The sequence below is a fragment of the Azolla caroliniana genome, unplaced genomic scaffold, assembly GCF_043228905.1.
Source record: "Azolla caroliniana isolate FFs.n. ecotype wild unplaced genomic scaffold, voAzoCaro1.0.p SCAF_11, whole genome shotgun sequence".
Taxonomy (NCBI): Eukaryota; Viridiplantae; Streptophyta; class Polypodiopsida; order Salviniales; family Salviniaceae; genus Azolla; species Azolla caroliniana.
In genome coordinates, this window is record NW_028230446.1 from 22,021,262 (window position 1) to 22,047,161 (window position 25,900).

Consider the following 25,900-nt stretch of genomic DNA (forward strand, 5'->3'; position numbering starts at 1 on the left):
TGAAGTAGAATTATCGAGAGTTGCTCAATAATCACTGTTACATTATTGTTACAATGTGCATAGTATGAATGGTCCAAGTGTATTGGGGAAGGTATCACATCTGCATGCTTCATAAGAGATGGTTAGCACGGCCTGGTTGAAGATGCATCAACTGACCAATTACTTTACACGTTTGAGTAAAAATATGCAACACCCAGGGTAGTTCAAACATTTATAAATTGTTATATAACTGGAAGTGTGAAGGACTTGTGGCCGTATACTATCTATACCTCATACAGAAAGCATGCTCCATTGGCATATTGCACAAGAGGAGAGAGGGGATGACCATGATTTGTCACCTTAAGCTTTTCAACCCTATAGTGTAATATTCCACACAGCACCTTCATTCTCAGAGCATCGCTCGTGAACACCTTTTATTCTCTCGACCGATCGGCATATCCCACTGCACGACCAATCAAACGAGGCAGCACATACATTGCCTTCTTGTGCTTTCCACTGGCAATCTGCACCATGTGATCAAGTATTTTGGTGAATAAAAAAGCCACTTGGAAGTTCAGAGAACATCACACTGTCCATTTGTATATCTATATGTATATGAATATGCATATTGATTAACCTGGAGGGGTGCCACAGCAAAGCCTTCTATCATCTATGTGCTCGACATCAAGCCCGATGAACCATGCTCCTAACGATACATCCTCGTTAGCAAATTTATGAAGTATTCTCCTGCCAATTTCTAAAAATAAATCATTAAGTTTGAGAGGAGAGAAAAAAACACCATCATATTAGTATCAAGTAAACCAAGGACTAACTCATTTGTTTGTATGTATGTTGCCAAGTCTTTCGATATAGCATATAGTTGTCCAGTTGCATGCCGGAAATACCGATTCCCTTCATCTCCAAACTTCCAATATTCAGGTTCATGATACCGGACACCCCTGCTAGGCCAAAACAAATTATTCCCAAATACATGAAAGTACAGTTGTCTCCACCTTTATTAATAGGTGCGGTGTACAAGTTATTACTGGGTAAACAAATTATTTTTTACGAAGGACTGGCTCTTCATCATCAATGAAGATCTACCTTTGCTTCCATGCTCTCCCTTATTTAGTTTACATGATTTTTAGTTTCCATTATCATTCAAATAAGACCTTGTAGACCTAATTATCAACTATATATTTAAACCTTATAGCATTGAAGTTCTAATATAAGGTTACTTCTCAGTTGTAGTAGCAACAGTAGGAAGGCAAGCTTTTGGTTCCATGCTCACAGATGACCAAGGCCTGGAAATTGGCCTGGAAATTGTGTACATGCAACAGTATGGATGCTCTAAATTTATGTCTAATAGAATATCAACAAAAAGAATTTTGAAAAGAAGAAGAAACGATTGAATAATATACATCTAAACACAAATAATGTTGACCGCAATCTAGGTCTACAACATCTAGTCTATCAGCCAACCATCTTGGTACGTTATTCTATCAGACGATTATCTGTGTGTTCGTCCTAATTCACATTAAAGAGCCCTTCATTGAATTGCAAACCAAAAGAATAAGTGATTCATATTGGTTAAGGTTCCTCAAACAGAAGTCACAAACCAGATATCGACTTTAGTTTTAACCACTTACTTCTGAGCAAGCACTGGCCCTGACTTCATGCAACCTATATACACACGGGGCTTTGTTCGCAACTTGGCTAGAATAGAACAGAAGGCTCCTGCACCACCCAGAAACATTCTCTTTATAAGTTAACCATACCAAATCATGCTACAAAATAAGTAAAACAATATGGATCTTGACCGACTCATTCTTACCAAGATTTACGTGCACATCATCATCAACCTTAACATAAAAATCAGCATCCCATATAGTTACCGCCGTGGCGAAATAAAGCTTTGTTTTGGCAGACAACTCATGATAACCCTCAACATGACCCTGTCCATCCCCATCCCCATCCACACAAAAAAAAAACATAAGATCAGGATCTTTGATCATGAAAAAAACTTAATCATATAGAAATACCTTGAGATCCATATACAAACAAATAATAGATTTAATTATAATAATAAATGGACAAGGATATGTGGTCCTGACCAGCCTAAGGATATCACGATGTTGGTTACTCTCTGCTTCAATGGCTCGATCAAGAATGCCACCAGCTGTAACACTGCACCAGAAATCAACCTCCTCTATGTCACTCACTCAGAGAAAAAAGGTATTCATAGGGCAGATGGTACACAAGATAGGTCACAAGCATACACGCAAACATACATTGATGGAGGTAATGTGCCCATCTATGGCCAAACTGACAAGCAATCATGCATTAATGGAGTCAATAGTCCAGATATGCACTGACTGTACATATGATTATGCATACACTATAACAATATACTACTTCATTGAAATTGGGGTGAAGTTAACCTGTGTCCAATGACAAATCTAATAACAATTCCTTTTTCTTGCTCCAATTGCTTCAACTTCTCACCTGATGTTCAGACAATCAGCAATCCACATGCTCAACAAGCAAGTATAGGAGGCTTGCATCATTACTAAGACAAAGATTCAATTATATTTTGTATGTAGATTAAACCTTACCTTTAGGCATCCAAGTTTCTCGCACTGAATCTCTTCTCTTCCGGCTACTAAACGCAGTATTTATACCTATTACAACAAACGCTTTCTGGCGACCCTCGGAGATATTGCTTTGGAAGCTGCCTATAAGAGAAGAATCTCTTAGATCTGATGGAGACTCTCTATCAGGAACCTGATTTGTTTGCATCTTAAGCCCTTCTGATCTGAAGAAAAAGATCCTTCAATAACTGTAAATAAAGTAAACACCATGATGGAAGGTCAGATGTGGACAATGCATTTTAGGTAAACACTAACTAACCCAATAGATGCTTGGACAATATCAACGCTTTCTGATGAAGCTTTTCCTTCATGGTTCTATAACAGAGAGAAATATATGGACAACATGTAGAAAGTAAGAATTAAGGAGCATGTACATGTAAGAAATAACGACGTCATATGGGAGTTTTTTTCTGCGCAAACAAAGACTTACTGTTTCATCTCCACATCCTTTTTGTGGATGCTTAACTTCACTGGGCTGAGGCAGGCCATGGATCTCAGGAAGAACCCACATTCTATATCATTCCACATATAGAGTTTTTTTCAAAGACTCTTCAACAACAAATGCTTAAATATTTTTTCACACAAAACGTGTAAAAAGATGAATGCAGTTTCTTATGCATTTCAACTGTTTCATCAAAAAACCCATACTCAGAAATATGGAGGTTCTTCTGGTTATATTAAACGCTTAAAGTTTCTTCCACATTCAATTCAGATTCATATGCTTTCAACAATGTACTCAACAAACGCCAATAAACAGGTGGATGCAGAATTTTTTCAATTACACAGTAAATGCTCAAAAAAATTCTAGAAGATGCACATTCTTTATTTCACGATAAATTCATGAAGTCTCCCCAGAAACCAGAAGACCAGATTCTTCCATTACATGATAAATTGATGCAAGACTCCCTATAAACAGAAGGATGCAGATTCTTCATATCACAAGAAATGTTTCAAAAAATTCTTACAGAATAGATGCAGAAAAAGCCGTAGCAAAATAACGAGAACATATAAATATAGAAAACCAACCTGTTGGTAAAAAAGAGACCCACACAGAAGCTTGATATGCAGAGGAGGAGAACCCATCTGTAAGGCAAGGATCCAGATCCTTTGCTAACCATATTCTTCTCACAGAAGAAGAAGAAGAAGAAGAAGAAGCGAAACAAGAACAAAGGAAACCCGGACCTAAATTAAAGCCGTCTTCTTTTAACCATATTCGTGGGAGGAAGGAGGGGGATCCCTGTAAAATATGATTAGGATTCAGAAGGAATAAGAAACAAAAAGAACAGGTTGAATGGAAGTGACGGTAGAGAGGAAGAAGAAGAAGAAGAGATGAGGAATAGGAATCGGCGGCTGAAAAACGGTGAGAGGACAAAGAAGCTGTTGCCGGCAAAAAGGGAGGGGAGGTTAATGTAACTGTTTTCCTGCTGTCTCATCGCCAAATTCCAATGGAGAAGGAAGGAAGGAAGACATATTATAACACATATATATGTACATATATGTATACATATAGTCTTGTATCTATCTGTAGAGGCTGCTACTTACTACTACTAGTCCACGGGAGGCCTCCCCCCTCCCCCCCCCCCATCTCTCTCCACACCTTTGAAGAAAACTACGGACATGTCACCGCTTCATTTCTATTGCATTCATTCCATACCAAGTCCAAGTGAAGTTGTATCCGGCCGAACTCTACACATTCCATCAGTGAACCCTACGTGCACCTGACGTATCACTAGGCTTTTCCCTCATTCGGGCGATTCCCAACATTAGGAGCTTGGCTTCAAGCATTTGATCTCAAGTTATCGTGATCTTCAAGTGTGTTGTGTTGTGCTGGGTACAAGCTCGTCACCAAACATGCGCACCGATTTTGACCATATATCAGATTTTCTGGCTTGACCTCTCAACAATTCCATCATATTTTTTATGTTGAAATTCAAACTACATTGAAGTGTCTTATTGTTTCATCGAGATTAAGTAAGGTTCTATAGACTATGACCTCCGTGTTTTGACTCATGAAAGCATACGCATTTATTCATATTATGTATGCACTATTGCTAAGCTATGCAAATCATGTTGATCTAGGATGTGGGCACTTGTTACACATGCATCGATAGGTTTTAGTTATCAATACCATCGTACTTCAACAACCATTAACAATACATACCCTCATGTACAAAGGCAAGATGAGCATTATTTTCATTGTTCAACCACCACCATCAATATCTTCTATGATGTTCAAAGGCAAGATGTTTGCTCATTGATTCATGAACTTGGCTTCTTAAAACTCGATATAAATTTTATTCAAGTCCAAGATTTTCCTTCTCAAAAAGGCTTTACAAATTGACTTTATTCATCAACGCAAATACCCTCTTGCGACTTGCTCGCCTTTTCAACTCACTAGTATATAAATATGTATGTGCTTCTTCCCTCTTTTCTTGCCAAGCTTCTCACACTAGCCATTGTGCCAACTTGCCCTTAAGTTTAGAGCCACCAAATTACATGTTCAATTCTATCTTTCTTATCAGAATGGAGTGTCAGCTCCATTTTAGTGTTGGCCTCATGCGCTCCTCTCAATGACAACCTTCTCAATTATGTGTGGCATTTTTGTAGAGTTGTTGCCCCTTTTATATGTGAAGTCTCATTCACACTTACACTTTACCTATGGCCCATTTCCCTCACATACATACATATAAACCCTAAACTTTTGGAGCACCCCTATTGTTTAAAAAGACTCGACTAGCCCATAAATTTGATTGCATGGGTTGTTGGTTTGAACACTAGATTTTGAAGCCCTTCTCATGGGGGGCAATGAGTCGAGAAGTGTCTACTTTTTAAGAGGTCTATTTCTCTTTCGCGAAAAAACAACTAGATTTTATATGTGGGTTTGTGATTGGGGAACCAACCTAACCTCTCTTGGCGTTGAGAGCTTGAATTTGGACACCAAGAAAGGAAGCATGTTCTTGGCGTTGGGGGATGGGGATCTTTTTGTCAATTCGGAGAAAAAAGGGAAGGTGGCGTTAGAAAGAGTGGAAAAGCAAAGGAGACAAGGCTTCTTACATTAAAAAGCCAAAATTATAAAATAAAAAGCTGAGAAAGCAAACCAAAGCAAAAAAGCTTGTAAAAAGAGGGAACGACAAAACAAAACAAAAAGGAGAGGAGCCAAGCCCTCGGGACACACATCATCACACAATCGTTTTCATGTGAGCCGGCGGCAAGGCACATCATTTTAAGAAGCTTGGCTCCGTCCAATCTTTTACTGTATTTGTCGTAATAGCATTTTTATTCTTTGTTTGATCCCTGCTCTCTCTCTCTCTCTCTCTCTCTCACACACACACACACCATGCATGTCAAGAAGATATGTTGCCTTGGTGCTGGCTATGTGGGTGGCCCAACAATGGCCATGATGGCCTTCAAATGCCCGGACATCATGGTCACCGTAGTGGACATAGACGATGCCCGAATCCGAGCCTGGAATAGCGCTTCGTTGCCCATATTTGAGCCGGGCCTCTCGGACATTGTCAAGGCATGCCGAGGCCGGAACCTCGTGTTTAGCTCCGATGTCGAGCGCCACGTGTCGGAAGCTGATATGATATTCGTGTCGGTGAATACCCCTACCAAGAACACGGGGCTCGGGGCCGGGAAAGCGGCCGACCTCACGTATTGGGAGTCGGCCGCCCGCATGATTGCCGACGTGTCCACCTCGGATAAGATCGTGGTCGAGAAATCGACTGTCCCCGTGAGAACTGCGGAAGCCATCGAGAAGATCGTAGGCCATAATAACAACAGTGGGGTGAGGTTCCAGATCTTGTCCAACCCTGAATTCCTGGCAGAGGGCACCGCCATTGCCGACCTCGAGCACCCCGACCGAGTGTTGATCGGAGGCCGGCAATCACCGGAAGGCCAGACTGCTGTGAAGGCCCTCAAAGAGGTGTATGCACGATGGGTCCCCGAGGACCGAATCATTACCACTAATCTATGGTCTGCTGAGATCTCCAAGCTGGCCGCCAATGCCTTCCTTGCCCAGAGGATCTCCTCCATCAATGCGCTTTCCGCGCTATGTGAAGCCACTGGAGCCGACGTCTCAGAAGTGGGCTACTCTGTGGGCAAGGACTCGAGGATCGGGCCCAAGTTCCTTAACCCAAGTGTCGGGTTCGGTGGCTCCTGCTTCCAGAAAGACATCCTCAACTTGGTCTACATTTGTGAGTGCAACGGCCTCCCCGAAGTGGCCGACTATTGGAGGCAAGTGATTGTTATCAATGACCACCAGAAAGCGAGGTTTGTCAAACGGATAGTGTCTTCCATGTTCAATACCGTCTCGGGTAAGAAGATTGCCGTGCTCGGGTTTGCTTTCAAGAAAGACACGGGGGACACTAGAGAAACTCCAGCCATCCATGTCTGTGACGGGCTTCTTGTGGATAAAGCCCATATTAGCATATACGATCCCCAAGTGTGCGAGGAGCAAATCAAGAAAGACCTAGGCCTGAGTCCATATCCTCTAGCAAGGAGGGTCACCATTGCACGAGATGTCTACGAGGCCACAAAGGGTGCCCATGGTATTTGTATACTCACAGAGTGGGATGAATTCAAACACTTGGATTACGAGAAGATATATGATAATATGGTCAAGCCCGCTTTTATCTTTGATGGAAGGAATATTGCCAATGTCACGAAACTACGCAACATCGGGTTCATTGTTTACTCGATTGGGAAACCATTAGACCCTTGGCTTAGAGACTTGAAATGAGATCAAGAAGAGGTAACAAAACCTACCATTTTTAGTTATAATTAGGATGTAGTGATCATTGTTGAAAACAAATTTTTATTTCTCATACGGCTTAAGAAGAGTCAACCATCTTGTTCAAACTTCGTTACATTACATCCTTTACTAATTTTGTTGTTATGAGAGTAGAGTCTTGCAACCTCCAAGTCGAGAGTGTTGTTTAACATTTCAAATGTTAACTTATCAATAGCACTTTAATAACTAATTACTTGTACTCAAGTTGTAGTATCATTGAGGTACAAAACTATTGTTAATTTTAATAGAATTCTAATTCTTATAGAAAACTGTCTTGTTATGGTAAAGAGGTCCATTTATGTGCTTCGCATACTTACATCACTTTTTCTACATCTGAGGCATGTATATGTGTATGCATTCTTTGTTCTCTATCTAAATTGTTCATGGTGGTTTTAGTTTGTCAAATGTGCTTCCTTAGTGCCCACTATTTTACTTGATGGAGGACAAAAAAAACTTCCCCATCTTACAATGAACTCAAAATTGGGATGCTGTTCTTGTCATAGTGCTGCTTAGAATTGGAAAATACATATTTTGCAATGGGCTTGTGATAAATTTGGAAGCCTTTCTACATCAATTCATATAAATTGTCCCATGCTGTAAAACATCATGGTTAATTTGCGCTATGTCCAAGCTCCACACCCATGATTAACTCTGGAAGCCATTCTCTGATGTTGTAAAGCATCATGGTTAACTTGCGCTGTCCAAGATCTCCACCCATGGCTAACTTTAAGGTCATGTCTCCCAAATAAGCACCCATTCTAATATGCAGAACTACCTTCTGGTTACAACACTTCGGCTATTTTTGGGATAATGAAGTTTTAACCCTGTGAAGTTAACTATAACTCATGTAATAAATAATGTAGTTTTTTCTCATTGATGTTGTCTTCATATTGAGGTACAGATTTTTCAGGTCTCCTCATCAAACGAGTAAAAAATAGTAGACTGTGGGTAGTCGATTTTGTACCATCAAAGATACAAATTTACTTTATATGTACAAATGTACATGCTGAAAGACCTCCAACTATTTAACACTACATCATTGCAGCAACAGTAGTCGTCATACAGAAAGACCTCAAAATACAAATTCACTGATTCATGAAAACAAAAACCATTTCCTTGAAAAAGCAAAATATGTTACTGAAATTAGAAGAAATATATAGTGGAAATAAATCTGCCAGATATGTGGCTTTGCTCAAGGCTTGAGCCAACATGCCAGAGACAACAATGTTCTTTGTAACCATTCAAGAGCCCTAGTAATAATATACAGAAAAAACAATATCTCCTTAAAACCCAAGCTCCCCAAGGGTCCAAAAAACAACCTGCACAAGGAAATAGAAAATTTCATTTTCCTTAAAATAACCATTGTCCAGTTGTACTTCTGTCATCTGCCAAATAACAGTTTGCTTGCATTTACAACACCAAGTGGAGCTCTTCTGCGCCTCACATGACCAAACTAACTCCGGTTCAGTAAGGAATTATTAGACCTTGCTTCCCACAAAAGGCTGTTGTAACCAAGTAAGGAGCATTAGTAGTTAGTTCTCTCTCTCTCTCTCTCTCTCTCTCTCTCTCTCTCTCTCTCTCTCTCTCTCCCCCTAGAGTCTAACGTATCACACTTTGATACAATGCTCTACCTTCAAGTTTTCTTCCCAAACATTGTCAATCCAGTTCACTACCAACACACATTCCTCTCACAGATACAATGCAAGATCTCAATTGCAAAGTTCAATAAAAAAGAGCCACTCTCAATTCCATACATACCCTAAAAATGCTTCTCTTTTGGTTCCAAAGGTCATCTTTGAAATTCTCCCTCACTCTCCCCTCTCAGCGGAGCCACTATTCAACTCCACACATAGTACATGAAAATCTTTCCCCTTTGGATCCAGCGGCCCTCCAAGGAAGACTAAGAAAATGAGATGAGTCACAAGAGGTTATCCCTCTCCCCAATACAGGTGCCGTATAACACATTTTCTGGGTCCCATTGGTCACATTTAAAGCCTCCAGAGGACTCTCTCTATCTGGCTACACCTAGTAGTAAACCATATTTTTATTCATGTTGACTCTTGATTAAATCCTACCAATTTTACTAGATCACCATGCAGAATGTAAGAGTGAAACAAATGATCTGGTCTTGGCCGCAGCCATTCCCTCTCTAGATTTCACCTAGCTATACCTACATGCATATCCTATCGGTCATGTTTCTTGCGAACCGATGCCATTAAAATATCATCTATCTGGCAAGTGGTAAACCATATTTTTATTAGCACGTCAACCCACGACCAAGTAATACTAATTCAGAACTTACTACTGGAAATCATGGCTTTCTGATCTCAGCAGCACCCACCTCTTTGGATACCATGCCATCTTCACCATTTCTTATCCCATACATGTTAGTTATCATTATGATGGAGCTTGAGAAAACCTAAAGCATTTATTTTGTGCTGTATGAATGACTTGAATTCACCTATGTTTGTAATTATGATTTTGACCTTTCTTTCTTTTCTAGAGTCATATATACATATAGTCATTCTTTACTCAGTGTACATATCTATGACTATATACATATATACAGTCATTCTCTGTCCAGATTTTATGCTGTATCTCTATAATGTTTACATGCAAAAACCTTACCAACTAAACCACATCTCATCTCCCACTTTCTTTTGGTCTCTCTCTAGAGTCTACCTATATGCACACAAATAGAAACCCTACATTAACATAAAGTAATTGGTTTTTATCATCCTCAAATATGGTTACACTACCTTAGCTCCTCGAGGTGGAGTACCACGGGCTAAGCCTGAAGGATTATAATTTGTTTTTGGCTTTTTATCTGCTGGTTTTAAAATCTGGAATGAGCACATGAGGGAATCATCCACACTCATCATAGCACCAGAATTATCAAATTCCCCACAGTAATTTGGTGCCGAGAAGATTGTTACCAGATGCCTCTCAGCAAAGAACTCATAACCTTCCTCGACAACCTGGAAATTTTAAACCAAAGAAGATCATTGGCACATACATATATGCATGTGTGCATGGATGCATACACTTCAACATAAAATAACACGAAACAACTTCATGATTCATCAGGGAGCTTTGCACCTGATGGGCCCGACAGATTAGGTCTAGATCATGCTTTTCCAGGAACTCCTTTACTTTATCTGCTCCAAACGTGAAAGAGACCCCTCTATCATTCTCACCCCAGCCTACAATTGCTTTATCTGGGTCAGCCCATAGTAAATCACATAAAAGACCTTGATCAGGAACGTCCGTAGGTCGTGGAATATTTCTTATTTGATCCAAATTAATCAAATCAGGAGACAGTCCACCATGCATGCACAGTATCTTCTCATCTATGAGAGCAGCCACAGGTAGACAATTGAAGCATTCAGTAAATGCCTTCCATAACCTTACATTAAAGCGTCTCTTGCATTCATCATAGAAACCATAGATTCGATTGATAGATGCACATTCATGATTGCCCCTTAGTAGGAAAAAATTTTCTGGATATTTTATCTTATATGCAAGGAGGAGACATATTGTTTCAAGGCTTTGTTTGCCTCGATCTACATAGTCTCCCAGAAAAAGGTAATTTGCTTGTGGAGGGAGGCCACCATATTCGAATAGCCTCAACAGATCAGAATATTGGCCATGAATGTCACCTATAAATTTCAAATAAGAATCAGAAATCCAGAAAGAAAGTCTATTACTTTAATATAACATGAATTCATTGCATTACGCTGTTAACTCAGGAATATAAAAATGTTATAAAGCCTGTTGAAATTATATACACCTGTAGGTAGCACAGATACAACCAAAAAAATGCAAGGACAGAAATGCAAAGTTTATATAAGAGTCAATTCAAATCACATTGAGGATATCAAATTAATACTGTTTGTTGTCATCATTTCTAATCTCCTGCCGCAAATTTCTCTTTTGTTATATTTTTAAGAAAACTTTCAACACTATCTAGTCAAATCATTAGTGTTCAAAAGGCAGCTATTTCTCATGAGTTTCTAAGAAATTGTGATTCAATAATAAACAAGTTCAAATATAATAGAGATACATTTCTACAATTTCAATTTTATTCATTAAAGAAACAGGTATTTGATGCAGTCATACGAAGAAGATAGTTAGAGCGAATAAAAACAATAAGAATGAAGAGGAAATTCAAACAAATTGCACGGAAAGTGATTCTGAATATATTGAAATTTGAAATTTATATCTTGACTCTACACACAATCAAGCATCATGGAAAACTTAGTTAAGATCCAAGAAAGATTTGTCTGCAGATTGTGCAAAGGTCACTATGTATTAGCAATGAGTCATCACCTTGGATGTTTTGAAAGATTTGGTCTACATATATAACATACATATGATATATACCCACATTCTATGCATGTGATGCATAATATATTAATTCTGTAAGTTATAATAGTAATGGTTATATAATAATTTGTCATGTATAATCAAAGTTACCATATTGTTGGAAGTAAACTCCTATAGAGAAGTTCAACAGCGATGGCTGATATTTCCTGTATGTAGGAACCAGATTTCCTATATAGGTGTACATGAGAAAATAAAGGCCCCCTTTTAATATTGCAATCACGACCCTTCATATGCACAGCTGTACGAACAATGTTCCCTTGTCAGCATAACTGTCGGTCTTAATCAAGCTCCCCTTATCCCTGAGACCTTCTTAACTTGCCTTAAATAATGTTATAAGCCCAGCTACCAGGATTATATTTATGGAAACCCAAGAAAAAACGATTTTCTTTGTAATGCTATACAAGCAAGAATCTCCCAGAAAAAAATAATATATAAAACAACAAGAATTAGAGATGAATACATATTTCAGAAAAGAGATAAAAGGAAGACTGAAAACTGAGTCCACAAAAAAAACACAATTACCTGTGTAATTAGTATTTTATATATATACACTTTTATATCCCCTTCTTGAACACACATGTGTGCACAAAAAAATAATAGTAATAAATAACAATTAAAATGTCACTAGGGAAGGCCCAATGGAGTGGCTTATTTAACTTTAGGCCCACCCTGGACACCTAGAGAATTCATATCAAGCAATGTATATAAAATGCTCAACAAGAAATGCTGCTTTCTAGCTATATTTACAATGGATGTTTGCAAGATTTTGAGATACACAAAACTAGAAGTATCGAAGCATTTAGTGAAATGAATCACAAAATGTTGTTAAAGTTCACGCAGGATAGAACCTGCCCAATCAGAATGAGCACACATACAAAATGGAAGCAACAGTTATTATAGTATGATAGCGCTGCATTGCATACTTCCTCTCTAAGCTCTTTCAACTTCTTGAAACTTCCACCCATTCTTCAATCAGCAAGCTTGATCCAATAACAGGGTCTGTTTCCCACTTCCAGCATCTAGGTCACATTTCGGATTATCCAAATACTCTCTTGTTCAGACTTCATTATCTTCTTTCACCTAGGGTCTTTTGTTTTTTCATGGACCAGTAAGTTCCTTGTGAATTTCAAGGATATCAATCATCATGAAAGGTTGACAATTTGATCCGTTGCACACTTCCTCTCTAATCTCCTTGACCTTGTAGAACTTTCCACACAATCTTCAATCAGCGAGCTTTATCCAATGTCGGTTCTTTCTTGACTTGAATCAAGGTTTTCAACATTTACAATATCCTCAACCTGACTAAAGATTCCAGCTTTTTCTCTTCAAGTCTGGTTGAGGATGCAGGCCAGTGTTAGTCACCTCAATCAAGTAGAAATTGGGAATTCCGCTCCTTTCAGCATACACATGGTCACTCCACAATGGGCAGATTCCAACATTCTGCTTTAAAGCATAAGATTACCAACCCTGACAGCTAACACACCTAATGCCTCATGAACTACCCACTCCCGTTGACTACAATCAAAGAGGTGTGTTGGCACTTGTTCACACCAACCAAAGCAAGAAAATATACATCTTTCTGAAAACAGAAGCGAGATTATAGCAGGCTTCTTCTTCTCTTTTCAAGATTCTCAAATAAGAATCCCTCTTAATGCTCTCTCAATTTCAGACATTGCAATGCAGAAAATTTGGCCTTCTCGGTGAAGGCCAATTTGCAAAGTCACTGATGTTTTCTCAATAAATGTTACCTTCAATTATAGTTGGCCATGTTATCTATATGTATAAACTCCAAGATAATGAAACTATACTTCTGAGATATCACACACTTGTAAAATTTGTTGTAATTGTCGTTTAATGAGAAATCAAAAGACAAATGACACACCTCATTATTCAAATATTTTCACTACTATTTCCTTTCCATGCATAACATAATAGGAAATTATGAGCAGATTTAATTCAGTAGAAAATATATATTTTTTCTTCGAATTTCACTCCATTTCTAGTTTGAAATTTTCACCGCCCTTTAAATGAACGAAAAAAACTTATTTTGTGGAAATCATAAATATCTTTATCCGGTTTCATTCCCTTTAGAAATATTACAATCAGCAAGCTGATATGTCTTTTCTGAAAAACGAACATATCAGGATTTCACAGTCAACCTCTAAGTCTCAACTCAGTCAGAATATTGGTATACATTGGCCATTTATAAGTAGAGCTTTGCAACAAACCAATTTGAACAAATGGAACTTATTTGAGGTCGTCTTAAATTTTATTTTAAATGATACACAAATACAAAAGATCGACCAAGGTATACTTTTAATGGGCATCATCCCCAGCCACCAAAACCATCATACATATGCTTCTATCAAACTGACATCAATACAAAAACTCAAAAGAACTAGAAACCTTTTTTCTTGTAGGGAACCCCACTGACAAGAAATAGCATGCTTATATCAAATGATAGGGAGTAAAATCCTTTCATCAAAATGATTGGAAACCGCAAACCCAAAATGATAGAAAATAGCAAGCTTCTCCCAAATCACATGAACCAACATATTTTTTATCAAATGGCATTACATAGCATGCGTTCATTAAATTGGAATGAAATAACAGGAATTTATCAAACTGATATGAAATTTACATCAAGAGGGAGACAGGAACATTAATAGAAGGCCATACCACAGATCTTGATGGGCGCTTCTAGCTCGAGGAGGTTAGGCTGCTGCATGAATATGTGCTTGGCCGTGGAGCAAAGCTGACGGATCTCGTTCTCTGAAAGTTGGACCTGTTTGCCCGGGCGTGATTTCCGAACCTCCAGGAGACGGTTGATGATGTCCTCAATCACGGTGGGGTCCATGGAATCCTCTCTCTCTCTCTCTCTCTCTCTCTCTCTCTCTCTCTCTCTCTCTCTCTCTCTCTCTCTCTCTCTCTCTCGTTCTGTATCTCAAGGGATAGGGTTCCTGCGTATCTCTCTGTGTGTCGAGAATTAGGGCGAGGTTCTGGAAAATCTCTATACCTGTGCGCGTCAAGGATTAGGGTCAGGGTTGGTATTTCTCTCCCTGTCTCTCGGGGATTAGGGCTAGGTTACCCTCCTTCTCTCTGCGCAAGAATTAGGGAAAGGGTCTGCGATGCGAGATGAGGGGGAGGAAGATTATGGAATCTGAAGTCTCTTGTGCAGAGAGGCAGCGTGGAATTCTTCTGTATAGTTGACGTTAGGGTTTCTGAGGCTATCGCTATCGCTCTCTCTCTCTCTCTCTCTCTCTCTCTCTCTCTGTGTCTCGCTCTGAGTTGTAGTAGTAACGAAAGATAGACGAAAAGGTTGGACGTATGGACATATATGTACATACATACATGATACATACATACATACATAGTGGCAATCCTTTGAGCGAAGAAGAGGAGCGGAGGCCTCTAGGGGGTCCCAAATGTATGCGAGGTGAAAGATATTCCATGGAGCATGAGGACGTTCCATGGAATATTTTTCACCTTGCATACATCTCTCTCTTAGCTTGTCGGGTCAATTGTGGAATTCAATTATCGCAATGCTCTTCTTACCTAACATGGCTGAGGCAACTTACATTCTATGAACCGTGATTGTCATGTGCATGCGAAAGAATGGATGGAGTGTGTGAGAGTGAGGCAATCAAGTATGTTGTTAATTGATGGTATGATTATATCTCTCTTAGCTCATTGGATCAATTGTGGAATTCAGTTGTCGCAATGCTCTTTTGACCTGTCATGGCTGATGCAACTTACATTGCATGAACTGTGATTGCCATGTGCATGTGGAAGAATGGATGGAGTGTGTAAGAGTTAGGCAATCAAGTGTATTGTTAATTGATGGTATGTTTATATCTCTCTTAGCTTGACAATCACCTGACCCGACATCAATTATCCAGTCGGCGTGATCAGCCAATATATGCAGAAGCCGACCGTGGAGCACCTTCTATGCGCGCATCGAATTTTGCGATATGTGAGGGGCACAAAGGAACGGGGATTGTTATATCAGCATGGTATAACTGAAGAGCTAGTCGGCTACATTGATGTCGACTTGGGCCGGCGATGCATCGGATCGTCGATCCACCTTCGGCTATATGTTTTCCCTTGGTAGCGCGGCTGTTGCGTGGAGCAGCAAAAAGCAGCCAACAGTGGCCCTTTCGAGCACTAAGGCTAAATACTGGGGCACTATCGTTGCCACCTATAAAGCCATTTGGCTTCGGCGACTACTGCAAGACCTGCAGATCGAGGGGCCGACCCCGATCCTGATCTACTGCAACAACATAAGCAGCATGCAGCTCGCCAAGAACCCCGTCTTCCATGCTCGGACAAAGCACATAGAAGTGCACTACCACTTCATGCATGAGCGTGTCCTGAGCAGTGAAGTCGAACTTCGGTATGTTCATACAGATCGGCAAGTTGCCGACATCTTCACCAAACCGCTCGGATCGGACAAGTTGCAGCACTTCACCGAAATGTTTGGTGTTCAACATCTCGACATGCCACACTTGAGGAGGAGAACTCGCGAAGACACCGAAACGGGCAAAGGCAAAGAGATTGTCGATTGCGCCAGTAAGGGAAGAGCCGACAAGGGGAGAGACAAGAAGAAGAAAGGAGTTGAGTCGACGAAGGAAGTTGACACATCCGAACAAGTCGGAACCAGCGGCAACAATGGAAGAGTCAAGAAGGATAGAGCCGCCAAGACCCGGACATGGTCCGATGTGGTGAAGGGCCTGGAACCGGAAAACGAATCGGGAGCGACCGATTCGGACAAGAGCTTGAACGAATCGGAGACAGTCGATTCGGTTCAACATACGGATTCGGAAGAACCGGATCAATTCAAGGCCAAGAGGACGAGAAGGTAGCGAAAGTCTACGCCAACACGAAGGAATCGGTGAATCGGCAAGAGCCGAAGTCACATCAGCGAGGGAGCAGGTGAATCAGCATCCGGAAGGATGAAACTGGAATCGGTGAGACGGATCGGCGAGCCGATTAGCTGGATCAAACAGTAAACCGGAAACTTAGTAGTAGCCTAGACCACTAGGTAGTTAATAGTCTCGTAGTTAGTGTCAAACGCTCGAGTGAGCATTGAAGTACACCGTACTTCTGTCAGTCCTCTTAGGAATTGTATAAATAGTGCGGTTGAGCACGTCTTATGTACAAAGAACTATTATTGTTTTGTAATAGAATTTTTAAACGTTCTGCTCTTTCTCTGTCTCTCCTGTGTATTAATCTATCTCTCTCTCTCTCTGTTGCTACCAGGCTAGGCCGGTTTGTTTGACGCTTCCGCACATAATCCTTCACACTCATGTAATTTTGCTCCATCTTTAGTGAATGGAAGAATACAATCACTCTAGCAAATATAGCACAATCTTCTAAAAACCTTGTATGGCACTAAAAGAACAAGCCTTGATGTTGATTGTACTATATTTATTGCACATGAACCGCCATATAATCCCCTAAATTTTCCAACATTCCTAATCAGACGCTTAGAGTAACCATGGAACCCTTTCAAGGTTAGAGTGGTCCCATATATGAGTCCCATGGCTCTCTTTCTCTGTTTTTATTTTGTATTTTCATAAATAGAATCGTAATAATTACGGAAAGAAGGCAACAAGTACAAATAACACAAAGACAGATGACCTCGTGATAATCTGTATTGATATCCTATTGACTTCCAGAACTTATGTGACGAAAAGGCCAACACAAAAGGTGAACACGAAGCCTTATAAAACTTGTCTATTTGTATCTCATTCAATTATAAAATCCTAAAGATTTCCAACAACCAAATTTGCTACGGTAATCTGTCTTTCAAATGCTTAATATGTCTTTGCACCCAAATTATGCCTTTAACATGAAGATGACGTGCATATACCAAATACATGAAGTAACCCTCGATACCTTGAGGAAGTCAAAAAATAATAGAAAGAGCAAAGAAGTAAAACTTGTGAGATTACCCATTGGAACGTAGGTTGTGAAACCACTATTATTGAAGCCTATGTGACAGAAATATGTCCAAATCAAACTTAATGTTGGTAATGGTAATTGACAGGAACTGCACGCTCCCTATGCGCAACGCTCGGCCACAACCGAGCTTAGAATCATACACAGAAAACGGGAAATGAAAGACACAACATAAAGGGGAGAAGAGTACACATGATGTTTAACGTGGAAAACCCTGAGAGGGAAAAAAAACCACGGGAGTCCACAGACTACAAACTATCACTATATAAGAATGTACAATGGTGGAGCACCGAGGCAACGACCTCAAGCTTGCTATCTTCGCCGCAGTCGGCGGTTACAACAGAGATACGAACTCTTCGTCTCTTTCTTTCTCTCTCTCTCTCTCTCATCTGTACACTGTTACACGCTCTCTCTTCTTGCACCAACAAGAATGACAACAACATTCTTTGTTTGCCCTAAGTCATATTTATACTGATATGACTTTTCGGCTATTTACAAATATAGCCACGATGAACTCTCAGAAACATATTTACGAATATGTCCCTTCATCCGGTGAGCACTCCTCATCGGGCCTGCATCATCCGACTCTTGCCGGGTTGCCGTCATCCGGTTCTCACCGAGTCTTCCGTAGCCGGGTACTCGTCATCCAACGCTTGCTGGGTACACCACATTCAGTTCCCACCGGGTCTTCCGTTGCCGGGTACTCGTCATCCGGCGCTTGCCGGGTACACCACATCCGGTTTCAGCCTCGACCGAGTTTGCTCATCAGTACCGTTCTTCTCATTTCCCATCCGGAGGGACCTGTTTCCTAACAAACTCTCCCTTCACTCCGGTATGGGATGCCTTACTAGTCCGACTCGCATGAAGTCCTTCATCCATAATATTTCCTTGCCGGCTTCCACAGCCGCCATGTACTCCGCCTCCGTGGTTGACAACGCAACCGTCTTCTGCAACCTCGACTACCACGAAACAGCTCCCCCAGCATATGTCATTACATACCCGGATGTAGACCGGCTGGTATCCACATCAGCCGACATGTCTGAATCGGTAAAAACGTCAAGTTGAGGTTTACCGGAGCCGAATTGGAGACACATGTTCGAAGTGCCTTTCAAGTACCGGAGTATCCATTTGACCGCGTTCCAGTGCTCCTTGCTAGGATTGCTCATAAACCGGCTCACCACTCCGATTGCATATCCTATATCCGATCGGGTACACACCATTGCGTACATCAAGCTCCCGACGGCAAAGGCATATGGAACCTTCATCATATCAGCCTTCTCTGCTTTCGTCTTCGGGCTTTGCTTACCGGATAATCTGCAATTTGCCGAGAGTGTCGATCTGACCGGTTTCGCATCTGACATGTTGAACCTTTGAAGCACCTTTGTCATGTATTTCTCCTGTGACAACCACAGTTGCTTCGTTGGCCGGTTCCAGATGATATGCATCCCCAGCATCTGTCTTGCCGGACCCAAGTCTTTCATTGCGAAGGTTTGATTGAGAGCCTTCTTCAGCATCCGTATTTTGGCTTGGTCCCATCCGACGATCAACATGTCGTCCACGTACAGAAGGAGTATCAAGAAGTCGCCTCCTTCGAACATCTTCACAAACACGCAGTGATTGGCCTGCGTCTTGTGGTACCCTTGATCGGTCATGAGGGAGTCGAACTTCCGGTACCATTGTCGGGGAGCCTGCTTCAGTCCGTACAGGCTCTTCTTCAACCGGCATACTAGGTGCTCCTTCCCTTTCTCCATGAATCCTTCCGGTTGCAGCATGTAGATCTCCTCTTCAAGGTCACCGTGAAGGAATGTCGTCTTCACGTCCAACTGCTCTACCTCGAGGTCCATGCTTGCCGCTATACTCAGCACCGTCCGGATGGAGGTCATCTTTACTACCGGGGCAAATATCTCGTCGAAGTCCACACCCTTCTTCTGCTGGAACCCCTTCACCACGATCCTGGCTTTGTATCTTGGGGGGTTGCCGGCATCTCCCGGTTTCAACTTGTACACCCACTTTTTTCGGAGTGCCCGCTTTCCTTTTGGCAACTCCACCAATTCGTACGTATGGTTCTCATGTAGGGAATCCATCTCATCCTGCATGGCACTTAACCATTTGCGGTTGTGGGTGCCATCCTTCGCTTCTTCGAAGCTTTCCGGCTCTCCCTCATCGGTCAGCAGCACATGCTCTGCATCCGGAAATCTTCGGGGGGCCCTTCTCTCTCTGAGAGGATATCTCCGTCTTTGGCTTTCGGCAACCGGCTCCACTATTTTTTCTTCATCCAAATCCGATTTGGGGTCTTGGCCGGTTTCGGTTCCAGCTTCCTCTACTTCTTCTTCAGCCTGTTCGATATCCTCACCGTAACCAGCTGGTTCCTCGAGTGCTAACCGGTCTCTTGCCGGTTGGGTCTGCGCATCGTAAAATGGATCCTTACCGGTCGACTCGGAGTTCTTTAACTTCTTCTCTGACCCCCAGTCGGCGAGCGTCTTGTCCTCCATGAAGATAATATCTCGACTCCGGAGTACCTTCTTGTCGACCAAGTCCCACACTCGGTAGCCGAACTCATCGTCGCCGTAACTGAGGAATATGCATGGCCGGGTCTTTGGATCTAACTTTCCTCTCCGGTCCTTAACTACATGCACGTATGCGAGACACCCGAACACCTTCAGATGCCGATAGGACACTTCCTTACCGGTCCATACTCTCTGCGGCGTGTCTCCGTCCAAAGGTATTGAGGGTGATCTGTTTATCACATATGTCGTCGTCGACAGTGCCTCAGCCCAAAACGTCTTGGGTAACTTTGCATGCGCCAGCATACTCCGGACCCTCTCCATTATGGTCCGGTTCATCCTCTCGGCCAACTTGTTTAGTTCCGGCGTCTTCGGCACGGTAAATTCAAGCCGGATTCCCTTCGAGCGACAATACTCCTCGAACTGCCCCCGGTATTCATCTCCGTTATCTGCTTGAACCACCTTCAGCTTCCTGTCGGTTTCTCTTTCCACTCTCGCATGGAGCTCTTTGAAGACGGATAGCACCTGATCCTTCGTCTTCAACGGTGTGGCCCACAGCTTCCAGTTGTGGTCATCTATGAACGTCACGAAGTACTGCGCTCCGGCATGTGACTTCGTGTCCACTTGACACGCATCAGTATGCACCAACTCCAGTGGTGCATTACGTCTCATCGGTGGCCTTGGTCAGAAGGAGGTTCAGTTTTGCTTACCGGCCAGACAATCAGTGCACTTCTCCAAGTGCACGTTCTTCACTAGAATGAAGTTGTCGTCTGCAAGCCTCTTCATCCCCTTCTCACTCATGTGACACAACCTCTTGTGCCACAGCTCACCGGCAGTGTCGGATGCCACGTTCACTTCCTCCGGACATAACCGGGCATTCATCAGGTACAATATGTTTACCTTCCGGGCCCGAGCCACAATCAGGCTCCCTTTGCTGAACTTCATAACATCGTTCTAAATGTTACCCATGTAACCTTCATCATCTAGCCGACTGGCTGATATCAGGTTCAGACGAACCTCCGGAATGTGTCAGACATCCTTCAACAACAACTTGCATCCGGTTGGTGTTGTCAGCCGCATGTCTCCTATGCCGACAATTCGGCATGTACCTTCATTCCCCATCCGGACACAGTCGTGATCACTGGTTGAGTAGGATGAGAAGCATTTCCGGTCCAGGGTAAGGTGGAACGACGTTCCCGAGTCCACCACCCAGGTCTTCTCGTCGCCGGCAAGGTTTATCTCACTTTCCTCGGTGATGAGCATCAACTCGTCTTCTCTTGCCGCGATTGCCGTCGTTCCCTTCCGGTCCGGCCCCCTCCGGTCTTTACCATTTCGGTCCGGTGTCCGCTTCGAATCGGTACCGTCGGTTTCCTTGTCTTTCCGGAAATGCCGATAGTTCTTCTGGAAGTGTCCCGGCTTGCCGCAATAGAAGCAAGTAGGTCTCCCCCTTGACTTTGACCGTGTCCCCGACTTTTCCCGGTTCTAGGGACTACGGTTTCTTTGTCTTCCATGTTCCGATTCGGTAAGGAGCGCTTTGGAGTCGGGGCTCGTATCTTTATCTTTCCGACGTGCCTCCTCATCTAGCAAGCTCGACTTTACTCTTGCTAGGGATAACCGTTTCCCTTCCGGCCCGGCGTTGCCCAAAGTGACAACCAACGTCTCCCAGCTATCCGGGAGGGAACCGAGCAGGAGTAGCGCTAGTACCTCGTCGGCGAGAGGTACTTCCAATGATGTTGCCTGGTGTATCAACCCCTAGAAGGCATTCATGTGCTCTGCCATGCTGGAGCCATCTTGGTACCGGAGTCTTACTAGCTTCCGGAATACCGAAACATGGTTAACAACATTTTTGTTCTAAAACATAAGGTCGATCTTCTCCCAGAGCTCATGAGCCTTGCTCTCTTCATTAAAGTTGTTGTATAGACTCATGTCGATGAAGCACCGTATGTACGTCGTTGTCTTCATGTGCATCACCTCCCATATCGTGGCGTCGATTTTGTCCGGTCTCTTGTCCCCGAACTGAACCGGAAACTAAAGATCTTTAACCACGAGCATGTCCCTCATCTTCGACTTCCACACCGAATAGTTGGAGCCGGTGAGCTTGAACATACCTCCCAACGAATCATCCATTTTCTGTGTCGTTTCGCTCTGATACCACTTTGATAGGAACTGCACGCTCCCTATGCGCAACGCTCGACCACAACCGAGCTTAGAATCATACACAGAAAACGGGAAATGAAAGACACGACACAAAGGGGAGAAGAGTACACAGGATGTTTAACGTGGAAAACCCTGAGAGGGAAAAAAAACCACGGGAGTCCATAGACTCCAAACTATCACTATATAAGAATGTACAATGGTGGAGCACCGAGGCAACGACCTCGAGCTTGCTATCTTCGCCGTAGTCGGCAGTTACAACAGAGATACGAACTCTTCGTCTCTTTCTCTCTCTCTCTCTCTCATCTGTACACTGTTACACGCTCTCTCTTCTTGCACCAACAAGAATGACAACAACATTCTCTGTTTGCCCTAAGTCATATTTATACTAATATGACTTTTCGGCTATTTACAAATATAGCCACGATGGACTCTCAGAAACATATTTACGAATATGTCCCTTCATCCGGTGAGCACTCCTCACCGAGCCTGCATCATCCGGCTCTTGCCGGGTTGCCGTCATCCGGTTCTCACCGAATCTTCCGTAGCCGGGTACTCGTCATCCGGCGCTTGCTGGGTACACCACATCCGGTTCTCACCGGGTCTTCCGTTGCCGGGTACTCGTCATCCGGCGCTTGCCGGGTACACCACATCCGGTTTCGGCCTCGGCCGAGTTTGCTCATCAGTACCGTTCTTCTCATTTCCCATCCGGAGGGACCTGTTTCCTAACAATAATTAATGATCTAATGCCTATTATGTTCTAGTGATGTGCAAAAGAAACATGTTCCAATGATAGAATTTTGCTTTCTTAAAGCACCTTCTATGGGTAAAACCCCGATGATTAACTGGACAAACACCCTAGCTCAAATAGAATATATCAATGTTAACCCATCTCTACCACACATTGCCACGGTGCTAGGGGCTTCATACTTACCCATTCTCTCATAACACTCTTGGTTGTCCACTCATGCATGTAAATTAGCTTATGATAGACATACTTTGTTTTTATTTTGACAGGACACCGATGCCCTACAAATGTCCAATTAGCATTGGGTAAAGACCTTATCATAGACAACCTAACAATATTATAATATCATGAGTATTTCAATAATTTATTCATCGAAGGATATTAATTTGTCTATTAGCTCATTGTCTCTCTTGAAACAGACAATAAACCTATCCTTTATTTTAGGTTTGCCTTTTGTTGGTCAACTGATCGAAATGATTCAACAAGTTGTTATATATCCCTAAGCAAATAAATAGTTTGATCAATTTTTCAAGTCAATATGTGTTCCTTGAAACAGATATTTCATTTGTTTGCCTAAAACTTTACTTAACTACCTTTTTTTATTCGACATCAAGCTTACTCTCTTCAAATAGATGCGAGTTAGAAAATTAATAAGATGTATTGTATAATGAAAACACAAATACAAACGAAAGGATGTTCTTTGAAAAATCATGACACATTAATGGATTTGCTTGATCTCTTTACAACACTAACCCATATTTTATGAATATCCCAATGCTTGTTTTAGCAATCTATTCCAAGAATTGACAGATTTCTAGTCTCGATTTGTCTCATGGTAAGAAAATTTTGATCTATATTTGACAAGTGAAAAGTATGTCAAAGTTAGATGCCGAGTGAAAGGTCTATGTTATTAATTCCAAAGTTCAGAATGTTTCAAAAGAAGAAGATTTTTGTGAGGAATGTAAAAACAAGGAATGCATGTTTACTTCTAACCAAGAGGTCGACTAACTACTTCGTAACTTAACTAGTAACAGTCGCTCAAACAAGAAAATGGAATATCTATTTATTTTCCATATAATACGCTTTTCGTTCGAGCTAAAAGGATATGATATATCACAATTATGACAATTTTATTTGGCTAGAAGAGAAACACTTTTTGGGTTGTGACAAAGTCTACTCACCAGCTCTCTAGCATAGACATTTTACAAGTCATACACTCCCATAATCTTGATTCTTATACATATATATTCCCTTTTCTTTTAGCTCTAACCAAAAGCATGTTGTATCGGACATAAACAACCTCATGCTACAATTACAAAATAATATGCTTCTATCTTGCTAGAAGAGAAATAATTTTTTGGTTGCAATAACACTCCATTATGTGGGAATGTAGCCTACACATTTTAGTCTACTAGTGGGGAATCTAATGAGATAGTATAACCATAAGAAACTATGGCATGCACTATCTTTGGTAGAAAGTCATCAATATATATCATGTACACATGATCTAGTTTACTTCATGTTGACCAATACTCTACAAAACCTCGGCCTCTTATTGCCCCCAAGCTTGCAACTCTAGGGCATCCATTATAGAATGAGCGAATGTTGATTCTCCTACTTCATGACAATCATGAAAATGCCCCCATTAACGACCTTGCTTGCCTTACCAAAGAGCAAAGGACAATTATTGTTATAGTGAGTAGTCTTCACTCTTACACATTTAATGCATTCTAATTCCACCCACATTGGACGTTGTCACTCAAGTATTTCTTGATTCTCTAATAAAGGCATCCAATACCACACATGCATTACTTCTCCTGAAGAACACAAGCTTCAATTGGTTTTTTGTCTTTTCGTTATGGAGAGATTGGAAGAACCTCCAAGGTACCACGAGAAACTCCATAGGCATCTTCAACACAAGATTATTGTGTGATGCCTCACAACCATTGTTTTACCCTCTATGATGATGGTATATTGCTTGTAAAAACCATACCATACCTCGATGGAAAAGGTCTAAAAATAACCCTCTATCATGAAAACCAAACCATGCCTCTATTGAAAAAGTTTGAAAAGGATCCAAAACATCCTTGGTATTTTCTGTTGAACAACACTCTCTTCACTAAAGATTTCTATACATTTCCATTTAACAATCTCCTTTACATAATCTTCCATTGAAACATCAACCATACATCACAAATGGTCTCCTCGTTCCTCATCGCCAAACACAAAGTCAAGTTGCTTGACCTTTGCACAAGAAATTGCATTCCCTGAAATCTCCCCACAAACTCGGTCATTGCACTTTTGTCTCTTTGCATCAATCATAATTCCATCATTCAATGCATCAGTTTGAATAGTGAAATAAACATCATACCCCTTATTTTGTCTCTATAGAGAAAATGTTGTGTTCTAGATCAAGGCAAGATATAAAATGGTTTGAAAGTCAAAACTTTGCATCATTATGCCTATATATGTTCCCAAGTGAACAAAGTGTATTTGCAACTCCAATGCATACCAAGTTGGGAGACATGTGAAACATTCTATAATATGCTTTTGAATTAATTTCTGTATTATTGAATGTTTGATTGGTTTCTCATATTTTTTCACAAAATCCATGAATGAGGGATTACCATATTTTGCCCCTTTATGTTTTTACATTTACTTTTTATGCTAAAATGTGTTGAAGCAATAGAGAAGCCTCATCATTACATTATTTATAAGTGGTATT

General features: G+C 41.4%; 3 protein-coding genes across 3 annotated transcripts; 1 reads left to right on the forward strand and 2 right to left on the reverse strand.

The window, feature by feature from the left end:
- On the reverse strand, positions 1-3,931 carry LOC147858557 (putative beta-1,3-galactosyltransferase 2). The gene is made up of 11 exons (XM_087326985.1): positions 3,657-3,931; positions 3,061-3,142; positions 2,890-2,945; positions 2,595-2,794; positions 2,421-2,484; positions 2,094-2,166; positions 1,814-1,934; positions 1,629-1,716; positions 813-938; positions 617-726; positions 1-503 (listed from the first exon to the last, which is right to left on the reverse strand). The coding sequence occupies exons 1-11, from the start codon at positions 3,746-3,748 to the stop codon at positions 355-357; spliced, it is 1,161 nt and encodes a 386-aa protein (XP_087183111.1). The 5' UTR covers positions 3,749-3,931; the 3' UTR covers positions 1-354.
- A 1,978-nt stretch (positions 3,932-5,909) lies between these two features.
- Positions 5,910-7,637, forward strand: LOC147858558 (UDP-glucose 6-dehydrogenase 4-like). Its single transcript, XM_087326984.1, has one exon. It carries the CDS (start codon positions 5,968-5,970, stop codon positions 7,369-7,371), a length of 1,404 nt encoding a protein of 467 aa, XP_087183110.1. The 5' UTR covers positions 5,910-5,967; the 3' UTR covers positions 7,372-7,637.
- An 896-nt stretch (positions 7,638-8,533) lies between these two features.
- Positions 8,534-14,692, reverse strand: LOC147858559 (serine/threonine-protein phosphatase PP1 isozyme 2-like). The gene is made up of 4 exons (XM_087326986.1): positions 14,488-14,692; positions 10,522-11,081; positions 10,182-10,400; positions 8,534-8,924 (listed from the first exon to the last, which is right to left on the reverse strand). The coding sequence occupies exons 1-4, from the start codon at positions 14,663-14,665 to the stop codon at positions 8,901-8,903; spliced, it is 981 nt and encodes a 326-aa protein (XP_087183112.1). The 5' UTR covers positions 14,666-14,692; the 3' UTR covers positions 8,534-8,900.
- Positions 14,693-25,900: the final 11,208 nt, after the last annotated feature.